Source organism: Dipodomys spectabilis, unplaced genomic scaffold, assembly GCF_019054845.1.
Source record: "Dipodomys spectabilis isolate Male_0828 unplaced genomic scaffold, ASM1905484v1 ptg000178l, whole genome shotgun sequence".
Taxonomy (NCBI): Eukaryota; Metazoa; Chordata; class Mammalia; order Rodentia; family Heteromyidae; genus Dipodomys; species Dipodomys spectabilis.
In genome coordinates, this window is record NW_024870855.1 from 7,238,720 (window position 1) to 7,256,102 (window position 17,383).

At 41.0% G+C, this 17,383-nt stretch overlaps 1 protein-coding gene across 2 annotated transcripts in view; it reads left to right on the forward strand.

Moving 5' to 3' along the window:
* Positions 1 to 417: 417 nt before the first annotated feature.
* Nme8 (NME/NM23 family member 8) overlaps positions 418 to 17,383 on the forward strand; it is a 28,418-nt gene continuing 11,452 nt past the window's right edge. The window contains exons 1-12 of one of the 2 annotated variants that reach the window (XM_042694954.1): positions 418 to 642; positions 1,254 to 1,320; positions 1,397 to 1,454; positions 1,624 to 1,730; positions 5,891 to 5,962; positions 7,829 to 7,945; positions 8,611 to 8,677; positions 9,437 to 9,510; positions 11,404 to 11,496; positions 12,750 to 12,946; positions 14,486 to 14,661; positions 16,381 to 16,525. In XM_042694954.1, the coding sequence (XP_042550888.1) occupies positions 1,285 to 1,320; positions 1,397 to 1,454; positions 1,624 to 1,730; positions 5,891 to 5,962; positions 7,829 to 7,945; positions 8,611 to 8,677; positions 9,437 to 9,510; positions 11,404 to 11,496; positions 12,750 to 12,946; positions 14,486 to 14,661; positions 16,381 to 16,525 (1,142 nt within the window). In that variant the 5' untranslated portion in view covers positions 418 to 642; positions 1,254 to 1,284. The remainder of the gene's footprint in view (positions 643 to 1,253; positions 1,321 to 1,396; positions 1,455 to 1,623; positions 1,731 to 5,890; positions 5,963 to 7,828; positions 7,946 to 8,610; positions 8,678 to 9,436; positions 9,511 to 11,403; positions 11,497 to 12,749; positions 12,947 to 14,485; positions 14,662 to 16,380; positions 16,526 to 17,383) is intronic. The other variant, XM_042694955.1, reaches the window with a different exon arrangement.

Sequence of the window (17,383 nt, forward strand, 5' to 3'; positions counted from 1 at the left end):
CTCTTCAGCTCAAGGCTGGCGCTCTACCACTTGAGCCACAGTACCACTTCCAGCTTTTTCTGCTTATGTGGGGCTGAGGACTCGAACCCAGGGCCTCATGCACGGTGAGGTGAGCACTCTACCACTGAGCCACCTTCCCAGGCCGCCTTTTATCTTATTTTTATACCCTAGTGAAAACATGGCCAGACTCAGGAAGGCCTGAAAGCCAAGAATGGGGGCCTGGAGGGAGTCAGTGCTGAACTCCAGGCTGTGTTTCTCAGGGCTGAGAGGAGACAAGCCACGGGAGGGCGCAGGGTTGACACTGTGCAAACGGGAAGTTGTGCCTGTCAGTCTTGCTCGTAGAAGAGACTGAGACTAAAGGAGTCACCGCCCAGGCTTACCCTGTGAGTCCAGGGGCCTCGAGCCCCTCGAGGGCACAGCCCCTGCAGGCCCGAGCTGAGCTCGCGCGCGCGAGCAGGAAACGTTGGGGAGAGATGCCATCCCTGGTCCCCTGGACCAGCAGGGGAAGAAAGCGCCTGCCGCGGGAGCCTGGCCAGCCTTCCACCTCGGCCCTGCCCAGCTGCCAGGGTACCAGCCCTTTGTCCAATGGCCCCAGAGCTCGGCCGGGAGCCCGTTAACGTCCTTGGCCTCTCCCAGGCTCAGGTATTCCCTGGCATCCGCGGTTTGGGGCGGGATGTAGGCTGGTCTGCGGCCAGTCCGTCGTTCCACCCAGGTGTCTGGCCCCTGGTAACATCCTGCCACCCTGGCCCCTGGTAACACCCCTGTCCGCCCTGGCCCCTGGTAACAAACAACACGATCCACTTTTGGGGCACCTGTGGTTTCACTCGATGATCACCACTTCCCTCCATTTTCCCGTAGTCAATGTACTTTCTGATGATCTATTTTCTTCCATATAGAGAATTGAAAAAGAGAACACTTCTGCTTTCGCTCTAAAAATAACTTCTTGAAGTGGGCAGATATGGAGAGGGACTAATGTGCTTGTTTGTAGATGATTCATCTCTGTGTGAATAAAAATGTAGAAAACCTTATTACAGCAGAAAAGCATACCAGACTATTTTTAAACCAACCTAACAGCCACCCTGTTTTGCTTGGCTTTGGGATTGTGGGGAGGAGGAGGGAGAGGGGCAGTTGTAAGCACTTTGCCATGGCCATCTGGGACATCAGCTCCAGTATGTGGGCATCGGCAGTCATTTGATCCGAGGTTCTAGTGGATAATGAGAATACTGTATAAATTCCCTCCGTATGTCTTGCAGCTTCCTTCCTCATTCCCATAAAAGTACATCAATGGCAGGCAAAAAACGAGGCGAAATCCAGCTCCAGGTGAGTTTCACACATGAAGGATTTATCTGGCACAGAGGTACAGGAGGAGCTTTGAGAATGCATTGGTTTCTTGCAGACAGTCATCAACACTCAGAGCCAATGGGATGAAATGTTACTGAACAAAGGTTTAACAGGTACTGGGGATCCCCTGGAGTGTGGCCACCTGGGGTCTGTCCTAGGATGCTCATGGAACCCTGCCAGATCCAGCTCCTTTCCTCTTCCATCTGTGTCTTGGCTCCTGATCCAGTCCCGGGGCTATGCCAACAAGGGTATCCTTTGGCTGTTCTTTCTTAAATCTTCTAGTGATTGACGTTTACCAAGCCTGGTGTGGCCCTTGCAAAGCTATGCAGCCTTTATTCAGGAAATTGAAAAATGAGCTGAACGAAGATGATATCCTGCATTTTGTTGTGGTGAGGGTTTTCTACCTATCCTCTAATATCTTCATTGAAACAACCTGTCTGTTCTTCCAGATAGACAGTGTGAAGTACTTGACTGCTTTACCATGTATTTAGATCTATGAGATCTGGGAATCAATAATATGCCATTTTAATGTATGTACGCATGGATGTCTGCATTAATATATGTGTATGTAATGTACTTGTGTAGCATTCACTCTGTTACCCTCTGCCCTCTCCTTTCTCCATTTCCTCATCTGCTAGATTCCCACTGCCAAAGATTTCCCTTAAACATCATGGCATATTCTTCATATATTTGGGGGCGGTGTCTAGCTTTTGCTCATTAGTGAAATCACGTGACATTTGTCTCTCTGAACATTTATTTAACACAATCTCCAGTTCCACCCATTTTTCTTGAAGTATATCTACTTGTTGATGATCCATTTTATTAGAGACCCAGTACTAGTTGATTACAAATGATTAAAAGTCACTAAGATATGTTCTAAATAGAAAATGCACGCTAAATTTAAATAATTAATATGGGGAAGGGGATGTGAGAGATGCCATTCATAATTTTGACATCAATTACATGTTGAGGTGATAATAATTTGGACATATCAGGTTAAGGTAAATGTATTCTTATTTTCATCTATTTCTTTTCTGTAAATTTGGCTACTAGAGAATTTTGAAGTATATGTGTGTGTTATAGTATAAATATGCATTCACTATATATACATATGTGATATATATAGGAACATAGGAACATGTATATTTCACATATTTCTGTTAGACAGAAGCATAATGACATCAACTAGGCCTGATGTTCAGAAACAGATAACCGACTTGTATGCCCTTAACTCCTTACCTCTAAAAGCCTTAGTGTATCAGGACCATCAGCCACTGGAAGCTCTCCTGGGTGGTGCCTTCCACAGCCCCACCTGCTGTATGTCTTGGAATGAGTTTGCTCATTGACCGCAACTTGTCTTTGACTTTCTATGCATTCCTGCAGGCACCTTCTTCAGTTTCCTTAATTTAAAATTGTGTTGGACCTGAAAAAAAAATTCTGTTAAGTGAAGTAAGTCAGACTCAGAAAGACAAAGCACACATACATATAAATATGTATGTGTATGAACCTATACAGTGTCATACACATGTACAATACACAAACATGGCAACTAAAGTAGGGTCTGTGCAGGGGAGGATTTCATGGAGTAACACCTTTGAACAATTAACAAAATAAAAACCAGGAAGATGGAGCATGTGTTGTGGAGGGAAGAGGTGAAGTCAAGGGGATGGGACAGGACAAGTAGATGAGGTATGAATGCAGGTGCATGCAGTCATAATATTCAATGTGCATGTGTGAAATTGGAGCTCCAGAAATGGAAGGGGCTGGGTAGGGTTGTGAGAGATGGGGAAAATAAAGGAGTGACGTTGACTTATTTTACTCAAAAATTGTCATGCTGCCTTGAAACCTTTTTGTACAATGGCTTAAGGGTAATTTTGAGAAACTTATAAATGAGCTCACTTAAAGTTAACAATGCCTTAGAAACTCCTTCTTACTATTTTTCCCTTTCAGAGTTGGCTACTCACAGTGAAGTTGTCTGTCCTTAGTGAAGTATCTTCTGAAATAAAAGCTCACTGTATATTTCTTTAACTAAAAACATTTAATATTATGAATCTGAATGACACTGTTTATGATGCATACATACCTTGTTCCATCAGGGACTGAGTGACTGAATCTTTGTAAACATGACATCAATTCTCTTTCCTTGACTCTCTATTCCTTTTTCTTAAATGATAAGGCTTGCCAGGCTCTGGTTTGCCTGCTCAGCAGCTCTGATGGAGATGCTATGAGATCACACAGGTTTTTGAACTCTTCTTTCCATTGACTCAGGCTGGACCAGACAGCACTGCTCAGCTAGCTCCATGGGAACTAGTTCTACTTATATGTGCACACACACTCGGTGGGGAAGTGTTAGCCACTGTGCTTTTCCCTAAACCTGCCCTGTGCACTGTACTTACTATGTGTTGAATTTCACAACTTGTGCAGTGTCACTGAATTATCTTCTATTGTGTTTACCATCAAACAATAGTACATTCACAACCAACCAATTCCCCTAAAACCTCTGATAGGAGCAACAGCATAGCACCCTTTTTTGGATATTTATTTTTCTGCAGTTAGTCAAAGAATTGAGGACTTTTTTGAAAGGGAGATTTAAATTTGAACAAGCATGATTGATTATCTCATAAAAACCACCCTGGGTGGAAAACCATCATTATAAATTTTTCTGCTATGCCCCATTTGGAAAGAATAGCATTAAACAATAGAGATAGCTACAGTGGATCCTTGCAGACCTGGGTGGATTGAAGGCTGATTTTCCTAGTGTAAAATGAGGTAAGGTTTGCAAATAGCCTGTGTATGGCATCATCTCTAAGTTCCTGGTACTGCCTAATTGAATGCAGTGCAATGTAAATAGTTGGTTGCTACATTGCATTCTTAAAGAGAATAATGTCAAAGAAAACTATACATGTTCAGAATAGAAGTAAACATTTCTCTAGTATTTTCTGTTCTCCATTGGGCTGAACCTGTGGATCCAGACCTCAGGAATAGGGAAGGCTCCCTGTGTATATGATCTGTGTATGTGAACATAAATATATGAATATATTAACTGGATATACATGGCATAGCATGAAGGGTATGTGCAAAAATCAATATATATTGCTTATGACATTTACTATATTATTTAACCTCTAATGCTCCATTTGTTAAAATACAAACATCATAATGATGATGCCCAGACAACTTGCGAATAAAATGTTTACCTCTTAATACTTTGGGATTGTAGACTAGTTCCTTCCAGCCACTTAGGAGGCTGAAATCAGAGAATCAAGGTTCAGAGCCACCCCTTGCAGCAAGGTCCCTGAGACCTATCTCCATTAACGCCCCAGAAGCTAGAAATAGAGCTATGACTCAAGCGATAAAGTCCTAGCCTTGAGCACTCAAAACTGGCACCAAAAAAAGAAAAAGAAAAAAGGAGGAAGTTTTGATATTTCTTCCAAGCAAGGGTCTACTCAGGAAGGTGTCCACCGGGAAGCTGGCCATGCCAGCACACTGACCATCTCTGACTTCAGCCTCTGAGACTGAGAAATGTGTGTCACTATGTGTGTTTGTTATAGCAGCTGGAATTCCATTCATGCTTACATAAGACCCTAACCTGCTCTCCTGTTTGCATCAGCAATGCTATTAATGTGGATGAAGGCACGGCTATTTAGTAACTGGTTATTTGTCATCAGATTAGGACCACCTGGAATCTGTTAGATTTTCTTTTTCTGTGCTGGGGCTTGAACTCTGGGCCAGGGCACTGACCCTGAGCTCCTTTTGCTCAAGGCTAGTGCTCTACCGCTTGAGCCACAGTGCCACTTCTGGTGATTAATTGGAGATAAGAGTCTCATGGACTTCTATGCCCAGGCTGGCTTCGAACTGTGATCATCAGATCTTAACCTCTTGCATAGCTAGGATTACAGGCACGATCTACTGGCCCCTAGTTGTCAGAAATTTTTAAGAAAATTCCAAACATTAAACAAAAACCTAAAGCTTCAAGATTTGACTACTAACTCTTACAAGAAGCATTTGTGAGCTCCATTTGGTATTTATGCTGAGACTGAGGCCTAGGAAGGACTGAGACAGGAGAGAGGGAGCGGAACACACTCCATCTGTACCCTGGGCTGTTCTCCTAACCAAGCAGATGAGACCGGCTGACATGCCCCTAGCAGGGCATCAAAAGAAACAACAGGTGTCCTGGGAACCCTGGACAAGTGCACTGTGCAGGAGGGAAGGAGAGCCCTCTGGGAGGAAGGAACTCAGGCTGGGTTGGAAAAGGAATGGCAGAGCCAGGCAATGAAAAACAGAAAGACAAATAGATGAGTGTGGCTGAGGCTGGGGACCATAAGGGGTGGGGCTAGTGTAAGAAAGGGAAGGTGACAAGTCCAGGCAGGCCTTGAGTTTCCAGTACATGCTATTTGATCCTTATTATGAGGATTACATACCCAGAAACTACTGCTGCAAATGTAAATATATTGTCTCTATTTCTGCTATGTTTGATTTAGTGTAACAAATGTCTTGAGCATAGTTTCCTTCATATTATAGAATATGATTGACATGTTGATTTCTGCAGGCAGAAGCTGACAACATTGTAACTCTGCAGTCATTCAAAGAAAAATGTGAGCCTCTCTTTCTCTTTAGTCTGGTAAGTCTTTGTTGTTTTATGTTATCAACAGATTGCAGTTTATAGTAAAAAAAAAAAAAAAAAAAAAGGCATTGTGACTGTCCTGTGGAATTGTTTTCTGGAGATCACAACTGAATATTGCTTGCTTTATCTCTGAATTCCTATGAATCTGTTTTGTAATTTGAACTATGGGAACATATAATGGGTAGCAGAACATAGACCCTCATACACTGAAATGGTAAGAAGAAGGAAAAATAAGATTGTGCTTATGTTTAAAGACTCACTAGAGATTGTATGATTATGATTAAATATTTATCTGGACATTTCTCAGATGCCTTGTGGGAGAGAATTGATGATAAATATTCATGTATACCCACACAAGAAAGTATGCATATGATCACTATTTTATAACACACATCAGTTTTTCTCTTGGTGTTTACAAATGCACAGAAATGATACTAGAAGTGCATTCACCAAGATGCTTTAGAAGTTTTATATTTCTGGGTGAAAGAAGCATAATAATTTTTCTTCTTTATACTCCCATATTCTGAGATGAAAATACAGTTTTCAATATTCAGAAAAATGTAATAAAGACTATGTTGTCTCTTTTTTCTCCATCATCTTTAAGTAGTTGTATAATGTCCATTTATGGGTACTATGCATTCTTGATCAATGTCACTCCATTCTTAATCTCACCATCTCTTCCAACCCTGCCTGTCCCCTACAGTTACCCGATTCCATTTGCATCTATGTACTTTGGATGTTATGAACTGCGCTTTCCCATCTTTCCTCTCTACATCATCTGGACCCCTGCCCATGACCTATCTCTCCCGACAGCACCTGTGCCATCTTCCTGACGTTGAGCCAGCTTGGTCTTTATTTCAGTACCCCACAGCAGCTCCTTTTCATTGGTCATGGTTCTTAGTAGACAAAAAATTCATTCTAGCAAGCTTCAGCAGGAAGAGGTTAACATTTTGCCTTCATAGGAATTTGTGAAAGATTACTTTCAATGACAAATCGAAATCAGAATTTTTCAGCTTTACTTAAAACTTTCTTACCTGAATTCTTCTCTTTGACTCTTGGATATTATTCAGTTTTAAAAAAATACTGTTCCTGCTGGGAAGGTGGCTCAGTGGTAGAGCGCTTGCCTTGCATGCCTGAGGCCCTGCGTTTGATTCCTCAGCACCACATAAGCAAAAAGAAGAAAGCCGGAAGTGGCGCTGTGGCTCAAGTGGTAGAGCACTAGCCTTGAGCTGAAGAGCTGAGGGACAGCGCCCAGGCCCAGAGTTCAGGCCCCACGACCGGACCCAAAAAAAAAAAATACTGTTCCTTCTGTACATCATGATAGCATGCTTGTGTACAGGTGCCACCAGTCACTACCAATTCATAGCTACATTGCCCCAGGATTTCAGTGTTTGTATTCTATTTATTTCCATTCTTAACCCCTCAACTCATTCAATCTGATTTTTGTCTGCTTATTCCCCACAAATTGACATTGATAATGTGGGCAGTTACCTGCTCTATGATAAACAAAATGACCATTTTTTTAGTTGTTTGTCATTTTGTGCTGCTGAAATACAGTTCAGTGGTGACTGGGTCCCCAGACTTAAAGCAGTGGTAACTAAGGTGAGTCACGTGACTGTTCTTCTAGGGTGATGACTCTCTTTGAGGTGCTAGGGGATGCCACTACACCTTCAGTTGAAGGAAAACAGACATACTAGAAGTAGAAACCCAAGAGCTGGGTTTACAAACTTTCACACCATTATCATTTTAAGATCCTGATCACAGTACCCAACAGAGGATGCATGAAAATAAGAAACAGTAAGAGTGAATGGTCCAGATTCAGTGTGAATCCTTGACTTATTCATACTTTCCTCTCTCCTGTAGAATGGCAAAATCATTGCAAAAGTGCAGGGTGCAAATGCGCCCCTTGTTAATAGAAAAGTCATTAGTCTGATCAATGAAGAAAGGAAAATATTGGATGGTGAACTGGCCCGTCCTCAGGTAATATAATGCTGTCTATTGTTGCATGTTTTAATTTTTTTAATTGTATGAGTGTTGCTTTCCTAAAGCATATTTCCTACACCTGTTAGTCAGCTCTTTATCACTGTGAGAAACTAACTTTAGGAAAGGTGTGTTTGGGCTATGGCTTCATAACCACAGGCTCTTGGCCATGGTGCTTTAGGGCTGTGGTGAGCAGAACATGATGGTGGGTATCTTATTGTAAACTAAGCTCATCACCTCATGGGAGCTAGGAAGGGTAAAAGAGTGGAGAGGAGAAGATCACTGTCCCAGCCTGCCCTCCCCACACCCACCTCCGCACATGCTCCCTCTCCTCCTCTCCCAATCTAATGACATAATTTCCTCCAACTGGGTTTCACCTCTTAAAAGTCTCATGACCTCTTCCTAGAACTAGGGCTGTGCCCTGAACCTTGATTTTTACACACCCCTTTGGGAAACCATTCACACCACACCCCTTGATAACAAAGTGTGAGTTTGAATGTTATATACTTCTTGGAAGTATTTTGGTTTTGTAGACCAAAGACACATTTCTACTCTGCCAAGTATTTTTTGAGCTATGAGTATTTACTAGAAACACATTTTCTAAATATACTGTCATTAATATATTCATGTGCATTTAGATTTTTATTTGCATTTCTCTTTCACAGTATAGTGAAGTTCCACTCTCAGACACATTAAGAAAGGATGGTAGGGGACCAAACTATGAAAATCTTGGTAAGTATCTTTATAGCAATGGCTAGGCTTTCCCATACAATGAAGTTCATTACTGCACACCTTGACTATTCAGATAAATCATTTCAATCTGTACATGTCTCAGCTCTGAAAAGTCACCCTTCTTTGTTCCCTTCCTGTCATAGCTTTAGTCTCTGGTTCTGGAATTTTCTCAAAGCTTTTCAAAGACCATGACCTCCTGACTCTTACAGCTAATCTGGACAGCAGATTTCCAGTTCATCCTTCATCCACTTCCAAAACCATATACATTTCCTCTCTGATGACAGTTAACAGTTTTATGCCCTCACTGCATTCTCTGTGTCTGGGTTTCTGTTTGTGTGTCTAGGGATGTGCGTTCATTCTCAAAGACACCAGAGACAAATAGCCATACTCAGCCAGCTATTTGGCATGAAGTGTGTCTTATAGATACAGAAGAATTCACAGATGGCAACTTTGTCAGTTGAATTTTGTAGAGTGTATGGTTGAAGTTTCTGTCCCTGGTCATTCAGATCTATGTGAACCATGAATGCTAATTGCAATACACATGAATTATATCAAAACCACACCTCTGAATTATGTGTTCTCCTTAAAGACTTGGTGGTGGTTTCCAAGGTGGGTACATATAGGAGCATGCTTTCTGCCATAGAAGACACAAAGCTATCAGCAGTCAAATATTCACCAGTCATTAGAAAATTGACATTTCTAGTCACCATTATCTTGATTTTGAGCCAAGACAGTGAAATTCTATTGTTTCCTCCCTAGGGGAAATATATAGTATTGTTGTGATCAAACCTGATGCTGTGAATAGCAGAAAAACTCCACAAATTAAAAAAAAAGTAAGTCACATTTACTTACAATAGTTTAAGTTAGTTGAGAAAGAACAATAACTTTACTGTTATTGAGAGCCAAGCTTATTGTTTGGAACAAAATAAAATAAATGAAGTGATGTACTAGGTACCTCTAAAGGCTTTGAACATTTTGTGTTTTTACAAATCCCCAACCTACTGAGCTTTCTATCCTCTCATTAAGTTACTCACCCAGCATCCTACATAAGTTCTAAAAATTTTAGTCTATTGGATTGTAATAAATGTTATTTCTGTTTAATAATTAGAAATATGATCTTATTATAAACTCATGTTGACTTGTTTTATGCCCTGTACCTGTAGGTATGTGACTACAAATAATGATCTTTTGTCTGTCTCCCTTCCTTCCTTCCTTCCTTCCTGTCAGTACTGGCAATTGAACTGAGAGCCTTGTGCTTTCATTTCTTCTTCTTTATCCTCTTTCATCCTTTTAAAATTCTTTATCCTGGAGCTGGGAAGGTGGCTCAGTGGTAGAGTGCTTGCCTTGCATGCATGAGGCCCTGGGTTCGATTCCTCAGCACCACATAAGCAAAAAGAAAAAAGCCAAAAGCGGCACTGTAGATCAAGTGGTAGAGTGCTAGCCTTGAGCTGAAGAGCTGAGGGACAGCGCCCAGGCCCAGAGTTCAGGCCCCATGACCAGATTCTTGCTCCCTAAAAAATAAAAAATAAAATAAAATAAAATTCTTTATCTTGCCGGGCACCAGTGACTCACACCTGTAATCCTAGCTAATCAGGAGGCTGAGATCTGAGGATTATGGTTCAAAGCCAGCCTGGGCTGAAAAGTCTGTGAGCCTCTTATCTCCAATAAACCACCAGAAAACCAGAAGTGGTGCTGAGGCTCAAGTGGTAGAGCACTCACCTTGAGCTGAAGAGTTGAGGGACAGTGCCCAGGCCCAGAGTTCAAGCTCCACAACCGACCAAAAAAATTTCTTTATCTTGATTTTGTTATTGTTGTATATCAGATTACTTCCTTATTTTAGCTTTAGCTGGATCATCTCTATTATTTCTCTTCTTCTTTCTTACCCTGCTTTCTACCTACTTACTCCTCCACCTTCTCCTGTTTTCCTTTCTTTGCTTACTATTATTCTCTACTATTTTTTCTAATTAATTTTATTCCTATTCTTCATAACTAGTATCTTCCTAGTTCATGGCATATTATCTTAGCTCTTTTTTTTCGTCTACTCTGATTGATATTATGGTATAATTGCTTTTACTGGGGGGGGGGGCGGTCTGCTGTTATTATTTACATGGCTGCATGGTCTATCAGTTGTGGAGCTGCTGCTTCAGTTCATTTTCCTCTTTCTTAATGCTGAAGATCAGGCCCAGTGTCTTGAGCACACGAGTTGGGTGTTCTGATCTAAAACCTCAGTCCTGATTGGAGAAACTGCCCTTCAGACTTGCTGCCACATAGTTCTTCCCAAAACGTGGGCAAATTCTTCAACAGAAGGAATAGATGAGATCCAGATTTCCAGCCAAAGACTTGGTCCTGGATGTGCAAATGGCAATGCAGAAGAACACACACACATGCACATCATTAGGAAAGAGCAAGGCAACAGGACCTACAAAAGTTACTAATTTCATAGCAACTGATTTTTCATGATGTCAAATTGGATGAAATGCCATTCAAAAGAATGATTCTAAGAATGAGGAACATATAAACAGCAAGGCTCCTACCTCTGCCTCCCAAACAGCCTGGAGTATAGATGTGTACCATCACGTCTAGGTTCCCCATGGACTTGACGGGGTCTTTGAATGATATGCACATAAACCTGGGTGATTTATTAATGTCTGTACATAATCAGCCTTTACTTGTGTTCCATGTAATCTCATATCTCATCTATATCCGTCTTGACTCTATAAATGAAGCTTATCAGTGCAGGATATGTCATCGAAGCAGAGGAGAAAAAGATGTTCACCGAGGAAGAAGTAAAGAATTTCTTCAGTCAAATGGCAGAGGAGGTAAGAGGGCTTTGAAATGAGCTGTTGTGTATTCAGAAACAGCCAGGGATTCTTAGGGGCCTTCCATCTTTAAGACAGAAAAGCAAAGCAGTATGGCCAAGGAAGGGAGCCTCAGGTGTTTGTGATCCTGTCCATGTTATGGTGTTGAGAAGATGGCAGCTCTGGGGAGATCTCCATTAGAAATAGAGACACCCTGACCATATTGAATGTGTGAAATGGTGTTTGGTGGAAGACCTCTTGTCCACTGCAAGTGAAGAGTCAGTCATTTCCTATACTTGTGCCCAGGACTAAAGGCTCTCTGGTCAAGGTCCCAGGAATGCTTCCACCCATTCTTTACCCAAGTCCTTTCAGGTAGGGTTATGAACACTAAATCTGCTCAAGCCCAATAATGCTAAATACTCTCTCTCCCATTCCAAGTGTCCAGTAGCCGCCTGTGACTATGGGCTTACAGAGTGTTGGGGGAGGATTTTCATGACAGAAAGTCCTACTGGACAGCAATGTGCAGATAGAGCTGGCTAGCCTCCTCAAGCAATGTTTTCTGCCTCCAGTTTCCATATGTAGCACACAAAAAGTTAGACACATTGCACAGCACCAGCTGTGATCTCTTGAGAAAAACCAGCTCACAGACTGGAGCCAGAAACAACCACTTTCATCATCTTCTGTGGCTGTGACAAAACACCTGTCAAAGTCTATATAAAAAGACAATAGGATCATTTTTGTTCAAGGTTTTATGGATTGCCATCCATGGTCACTTTGCCACCTCTCTTTGAGCCTAGGTGGAGGCAGAAATCATGACAAAGCTGTTGAGTCGGTGATGGTCAGGAAGCAGAAAAAACAGAGTGGAGAAGCCAAGGTCCCAACAACCCTTCCCATGGGGACCCCATGACTTACTTCCTTCTGTCTCCTAAGTAACACCAGAGGCTAGTGGCCAGCCTTGAGCACATGGGCTCTGAAGCAATTTCAGTTGCAGGTATTCATAGATACTGGCTGGAGCTCAGAAAGTTGTATGCTAACATTCCCTGCATCTAGCCTCCCAATGCTAGAAAAGTGATTGACAGAATGAAGTCCCAGTGCCTGTGAGCTGTGAGCCTGGATCCCTCAAGGTCTTTGCAAAGCAGGACACGGTTTAAGGATAACATCCTCTTGCCCATGACGATGAGGCAGGGATCTCACAGGCCTTTCACTGTAGCTGCCATTGTAGTCCACTGAAATCAAGAGTCTGAAGTGAGCAGTTTGTCCTTTTATTTTTGCAGCCTGACTTTGAAGAATTTTTGTCCCTTATGACGTCTGGCCTCAGCTATATTCTAGTTATTTCTGTGGGAGCAGAAGATAAGGATTTCTTGGAGGAGATTACATCTCAGGCTACGATAGAAGCTAAAGAATCATCTGATTCTCAGAATGAGAGTGAAGCTCAGCCCATAGCTGAAATGATAAAGCAGAAACGGGACAGGTAGCTGCAAGCAGGAATTCCTGTATCATTTACAGTGTGGAAGGAAGTGATGAAGTGTGTGGCCCACATCCATCTCACAACTGAAACACAAAGGTTTCTGTGTTAAAACACCAAGTGTTTCTTCCAGTCCATCTAAAGTTTTATCTTCAGAAAAGCTGTGGTTGCCCACAAGAACATTAGGAAGGAAAGAGGGTTTTCTGCTTTTCATTGTGAACATGAGACCCAGCTATTCAGTCCCATGGCCTTGGTCCTAAGGCATAGATTGAAGCCATGCATTATCCCTCCCAACCTGGTCTCCTAGCCACCTCTTCACATCCTCCTTCCACTTTCCTTGTGCCTTAAAAGCATTACATGAGTTTGGACACATGACTCATGCATTCAGTCACAATTATTGGATAGGCAGAAATTGGGAGGATCACGGTTCAGGGACAGGCTGAAAAAAGTGGTTAGCATGACCCCATCTAAGCAGTAAGCTGGGTGCGGTGGCATGCACCTGTGAGTGTAGCTCCATAGATGACTGTAGGTTCAACGAATCCTGGTCCAACCTGAACTGGGACAAACCAGGAGGAAATATGATAGATTTGCCTTTAAAAAAGTAGTGTATAGTACTAGTGTGGTGAGTCACCAGCAGTAATAAAAACTGACATCATGCAGGGCTCTGGTGGCTCACGCCTGTAATCCTAGCTCCTCAGGAGTCTGAGATCTGAGGATCACAGTTCAAAGTCAGTCTGGATAGGAAAGTCCATGAGATTTTTAACTATAATTAACCACCAAAAAAGCCAGAAGTGGAGCTTAAGCAATAGAGTACTAGCCTTGAGCAAAAGAAGTTCAGGGACAGCGCTCAGGCAGAGTTCAAGCCTCAGCAAACACACACACACACACACACAATATGACTAACCTCACAACCAAGTATTAGAAATAATTCTTAGAAAAAATTGGATAACTCGATGAAAATATCTGTTAGTAGACCAAAATAACTAATAACAGGAAAGCTAATATTCTATACTTAATAGGTCATCTATAATATATGCAATGTAAAAATACAACATTATCTCACATAAATTTTCTCTGTTTATAAAGAAAACTCTAACAAGATCTTTTAAAATTACGTACATATTTGCTGCTCATAATCTTATAAAACTGGAAATTCACAAAAGAGGTGCCCAAATAGCCATTTGAAAATATGATTCTTATTTCTAAGTAATCTTTGGTTTGAAGAAAAATAGAAATAGAAAAGCTATCTGAAATCTCTTCATCGACGAAATGTCTTTAAAACATAACATTTTATCTTCATCTTTGTTTAATTTCTCATGACTCTGGCATAGATTGAGTTAGTTAATTCATTGTGCACTATTCCATAAGAAGGTAGATTCACTATTTATTCTTGCATTTGATATAATATACCATCTTGTGAAATGCAGCTTTTCTTCATTTAAGCACTAAACTCCACATTATTTCTGAGTGTATAATCAGTTACTGTATTGCCATGGATATGAAGCTTTTATGACTAACTTAAGTTATATGTTTGGATTTTAACAGTCTGCAAGAATATTTGGAACGGCAGCATATATCTCAGTTTTGTGAGACTGAAAATATTCCTGGTAACGTCACTAAGTTCCTGGACACCTTCTTCCCCAATCTTAGAGAAATGCAAGCCATCAAGTTGCAAAGAACATTGGCATTACTGAAGCCTGATCTTCTCCATGAAAGAAAAAGTAGGAAATTAAACGATAAAATTAAGTACTTTGGCAAATTGAATTTTGATATCAAATTACTAATTTATCAGTTGTAACAAAAAAGACACTATAGGCAAAAATATGTCACACATATTTACCAAGCATTCCCTAACCTGTGAATTTGTTACAGTCATTCTTTTTTTTTTTTTTTACCATTACAGAATGATTATATATAGAGGTTGGATACTGTAATTATGGCAACTGTAATTAAGTGTAAATTATATAAGGTATTTGACTGTTTCTGAATTTGTAAATCCCACAAGATTAAAGTGTCTGGCCCTTTAAAAACTGGTTTTTGAGTTTTCTCCTTGTTTTTTTTTGCTTGTTGTCAGTGCTGGAGATGCAAACCAGTGCTTCCTACATGCTTGGCAAAAGCTCTACCACAGAGTTGCACACTCAGTCCTAAATACTACCTATTTTACCTTCACTCAATTTCATATAGCAGGGAAAATTCCTTAAGCAAATACTAGGAAATAGTAGGAATTTATTGCTGGTATTCAGAAACACAGTTGATAATTATCTGTGGACTGTTTATTCTCTGACTTGTTGAACTCTGGGTTAGAGTTGTAACGGAGTTACTTTGGAAATAGCTACACCAAAGAGGATTTTGTAACCTCTGATCTACTTAGGTTTGGAGCTAGGAAACTCTTTCTTGGTTAAGGGATGGGAGCTGTGTCATGCGATCAACGCTTAGGAGAAATATTCAAAGAAGGTAAATTGCATGTTGCTAAGGAAACTAGACTTACTGGCCGAATGGATAGATTGCTCATTCCTGAGCTTGCAGACTCTGAATTAGGGGATGACAAAAGAAGTGTCAATCAGGCATAATGTTGTCTGGGTTCTAAGTGAATATCTATCCTTCTTTGTCCTCCATATTCACAGGCAGAGATAGTATAGGGCAGAGAGGTCTCTCTCAGAAGCATCCCAACCGATTTTGTCACACATGTTCTTGACCTTGTCTGAATCACATTGCTCTACCATCCATAAGGACAGACAGACCTCTTCCCTTTCTTTTTTTTTCTTTTTCCTTTGTCAGTTACGTGCCTTGAACTCAGGAGCTAGGCACTGTCCCTGAGCTCTTTTGCTCAAGGCTAGCACTCTACCACTTTGAGCCACAGTGCCACTTCCATTTTTCTGGTGCTTAATTGGAGTTAAGAGTCTCAAGGACTTTCCTGCCTAGGCTGGCTTTGAACGGTGATCCTCAGATCATAGATAGGATTATAAGTGTGAGTTACCAGTGCCCAGTTCAAGTGTGCTATTTTCCAGGCTTCCATAGTAGAAAGGGGCTAAAGAGAAGAGTGAGAAATAATTTTGAGTATATAGCCTACTTGTTTCTCCTCAAATAACATGAGGGCTGTTGAATATTAAAATAATTTATAAAGATTTTTGTATCTGAGTTGGATAAATCTGGAGGTTTCTGTACACACACATGTACACACATATACACAATGTGCCTGCACCTCAAAATAAAACATTTCTATGTCTGTGGGCATATGATTTCTATGATGTAAAAAACTGGAAGCCACATTGTAATTTGAGATCTGAAGAACTGTCATTGACTAGAAAACTATTTTCACAAACTTGGTATTTCATATGAAAATTAAATTTATTTGATATACTTTTGGTATCTTACATATAGTCTATATAGCCAGTAACCTACCAGTTTGAAACTGATTATGTGGTATTGTTTTTATTTAGATGATGTTTTGACTATAATTAACAATGAAGGATTTAAAATACTGATGCAAAGAGAACTAGTCTTATCAGAAGAAGAGGCCAAAGCACTGTGTGAGGAATATGAAAACGAAGACTATTACGAAAAACTTATACCATATATGACCAGGTAAAGTGGAATTCAGGTTCAGAAGGCTCTGTGATTTTTGTTTGTTGGTTTGTTTATTTTTGTCACTCTGAGGCTTGAACTCAGGACCTGGCCATTGTCCCTGAGCTCTTTTGTGCAAGGCTAGTATTCTACCATTCTGAGTCAAAGTGTCACTTCTGATTTTCTGGTGGTTAATTGGAGAAAAGAGTCTCACAGGGTTTCTGCCTGGGAAGGCTTTGAACTGAAATCTTCAGATCTCAGCCCCCTGAGTAGCTAGGATTATAGGCATGAGCCACTGTGCCTGGTTTTTGTTATTTTTTAACTCAATGAAACCTACTTTTTTTTTTTTTTTTTTTTTTGCTGATGTAGGTGCTGTTCTTGAGCTTCTGTGCTCAAGGCTAGTGCTCTACTACTTGAGACACAGCTCTTTCAGCATTTTTGGTACTTAATTGGAGATAACAGTCTCATGGTATTTCCTGCCCAGTCTGGCTTCTAACCCGGATCCTCAGATCTCAGCTTACAGAGTACCTAAGATTACAGGCATGAAACACTATTGCCTGGCCCAAATGTAATTTTTATTTGTTGGCAGACTCTGAAGTAGGTTCTTTTTTTTTAATAGTCAGTTGTGGTGCTTGAACTCAGGGCCTGGGCTTTGTCCCTGTGCTCTTTTGCTCAAGGCTAGTGCTCTACCACTTTAAGCAACTACACCACTTCCAGTTTTTGAGTAGTTAATTGGAGATAACTGTCTCATGGGGACTTTTCTATCTAGGCTGGCTTCAAACTTCAGTCCTCATCTCTCAGCCTCCTGAGTAGCTAGGATTACAGGGGTGAGCTACTGGTGCCCAGCTTTGAAGCTGGTTCTTAAAGTCTGCTTCTTTG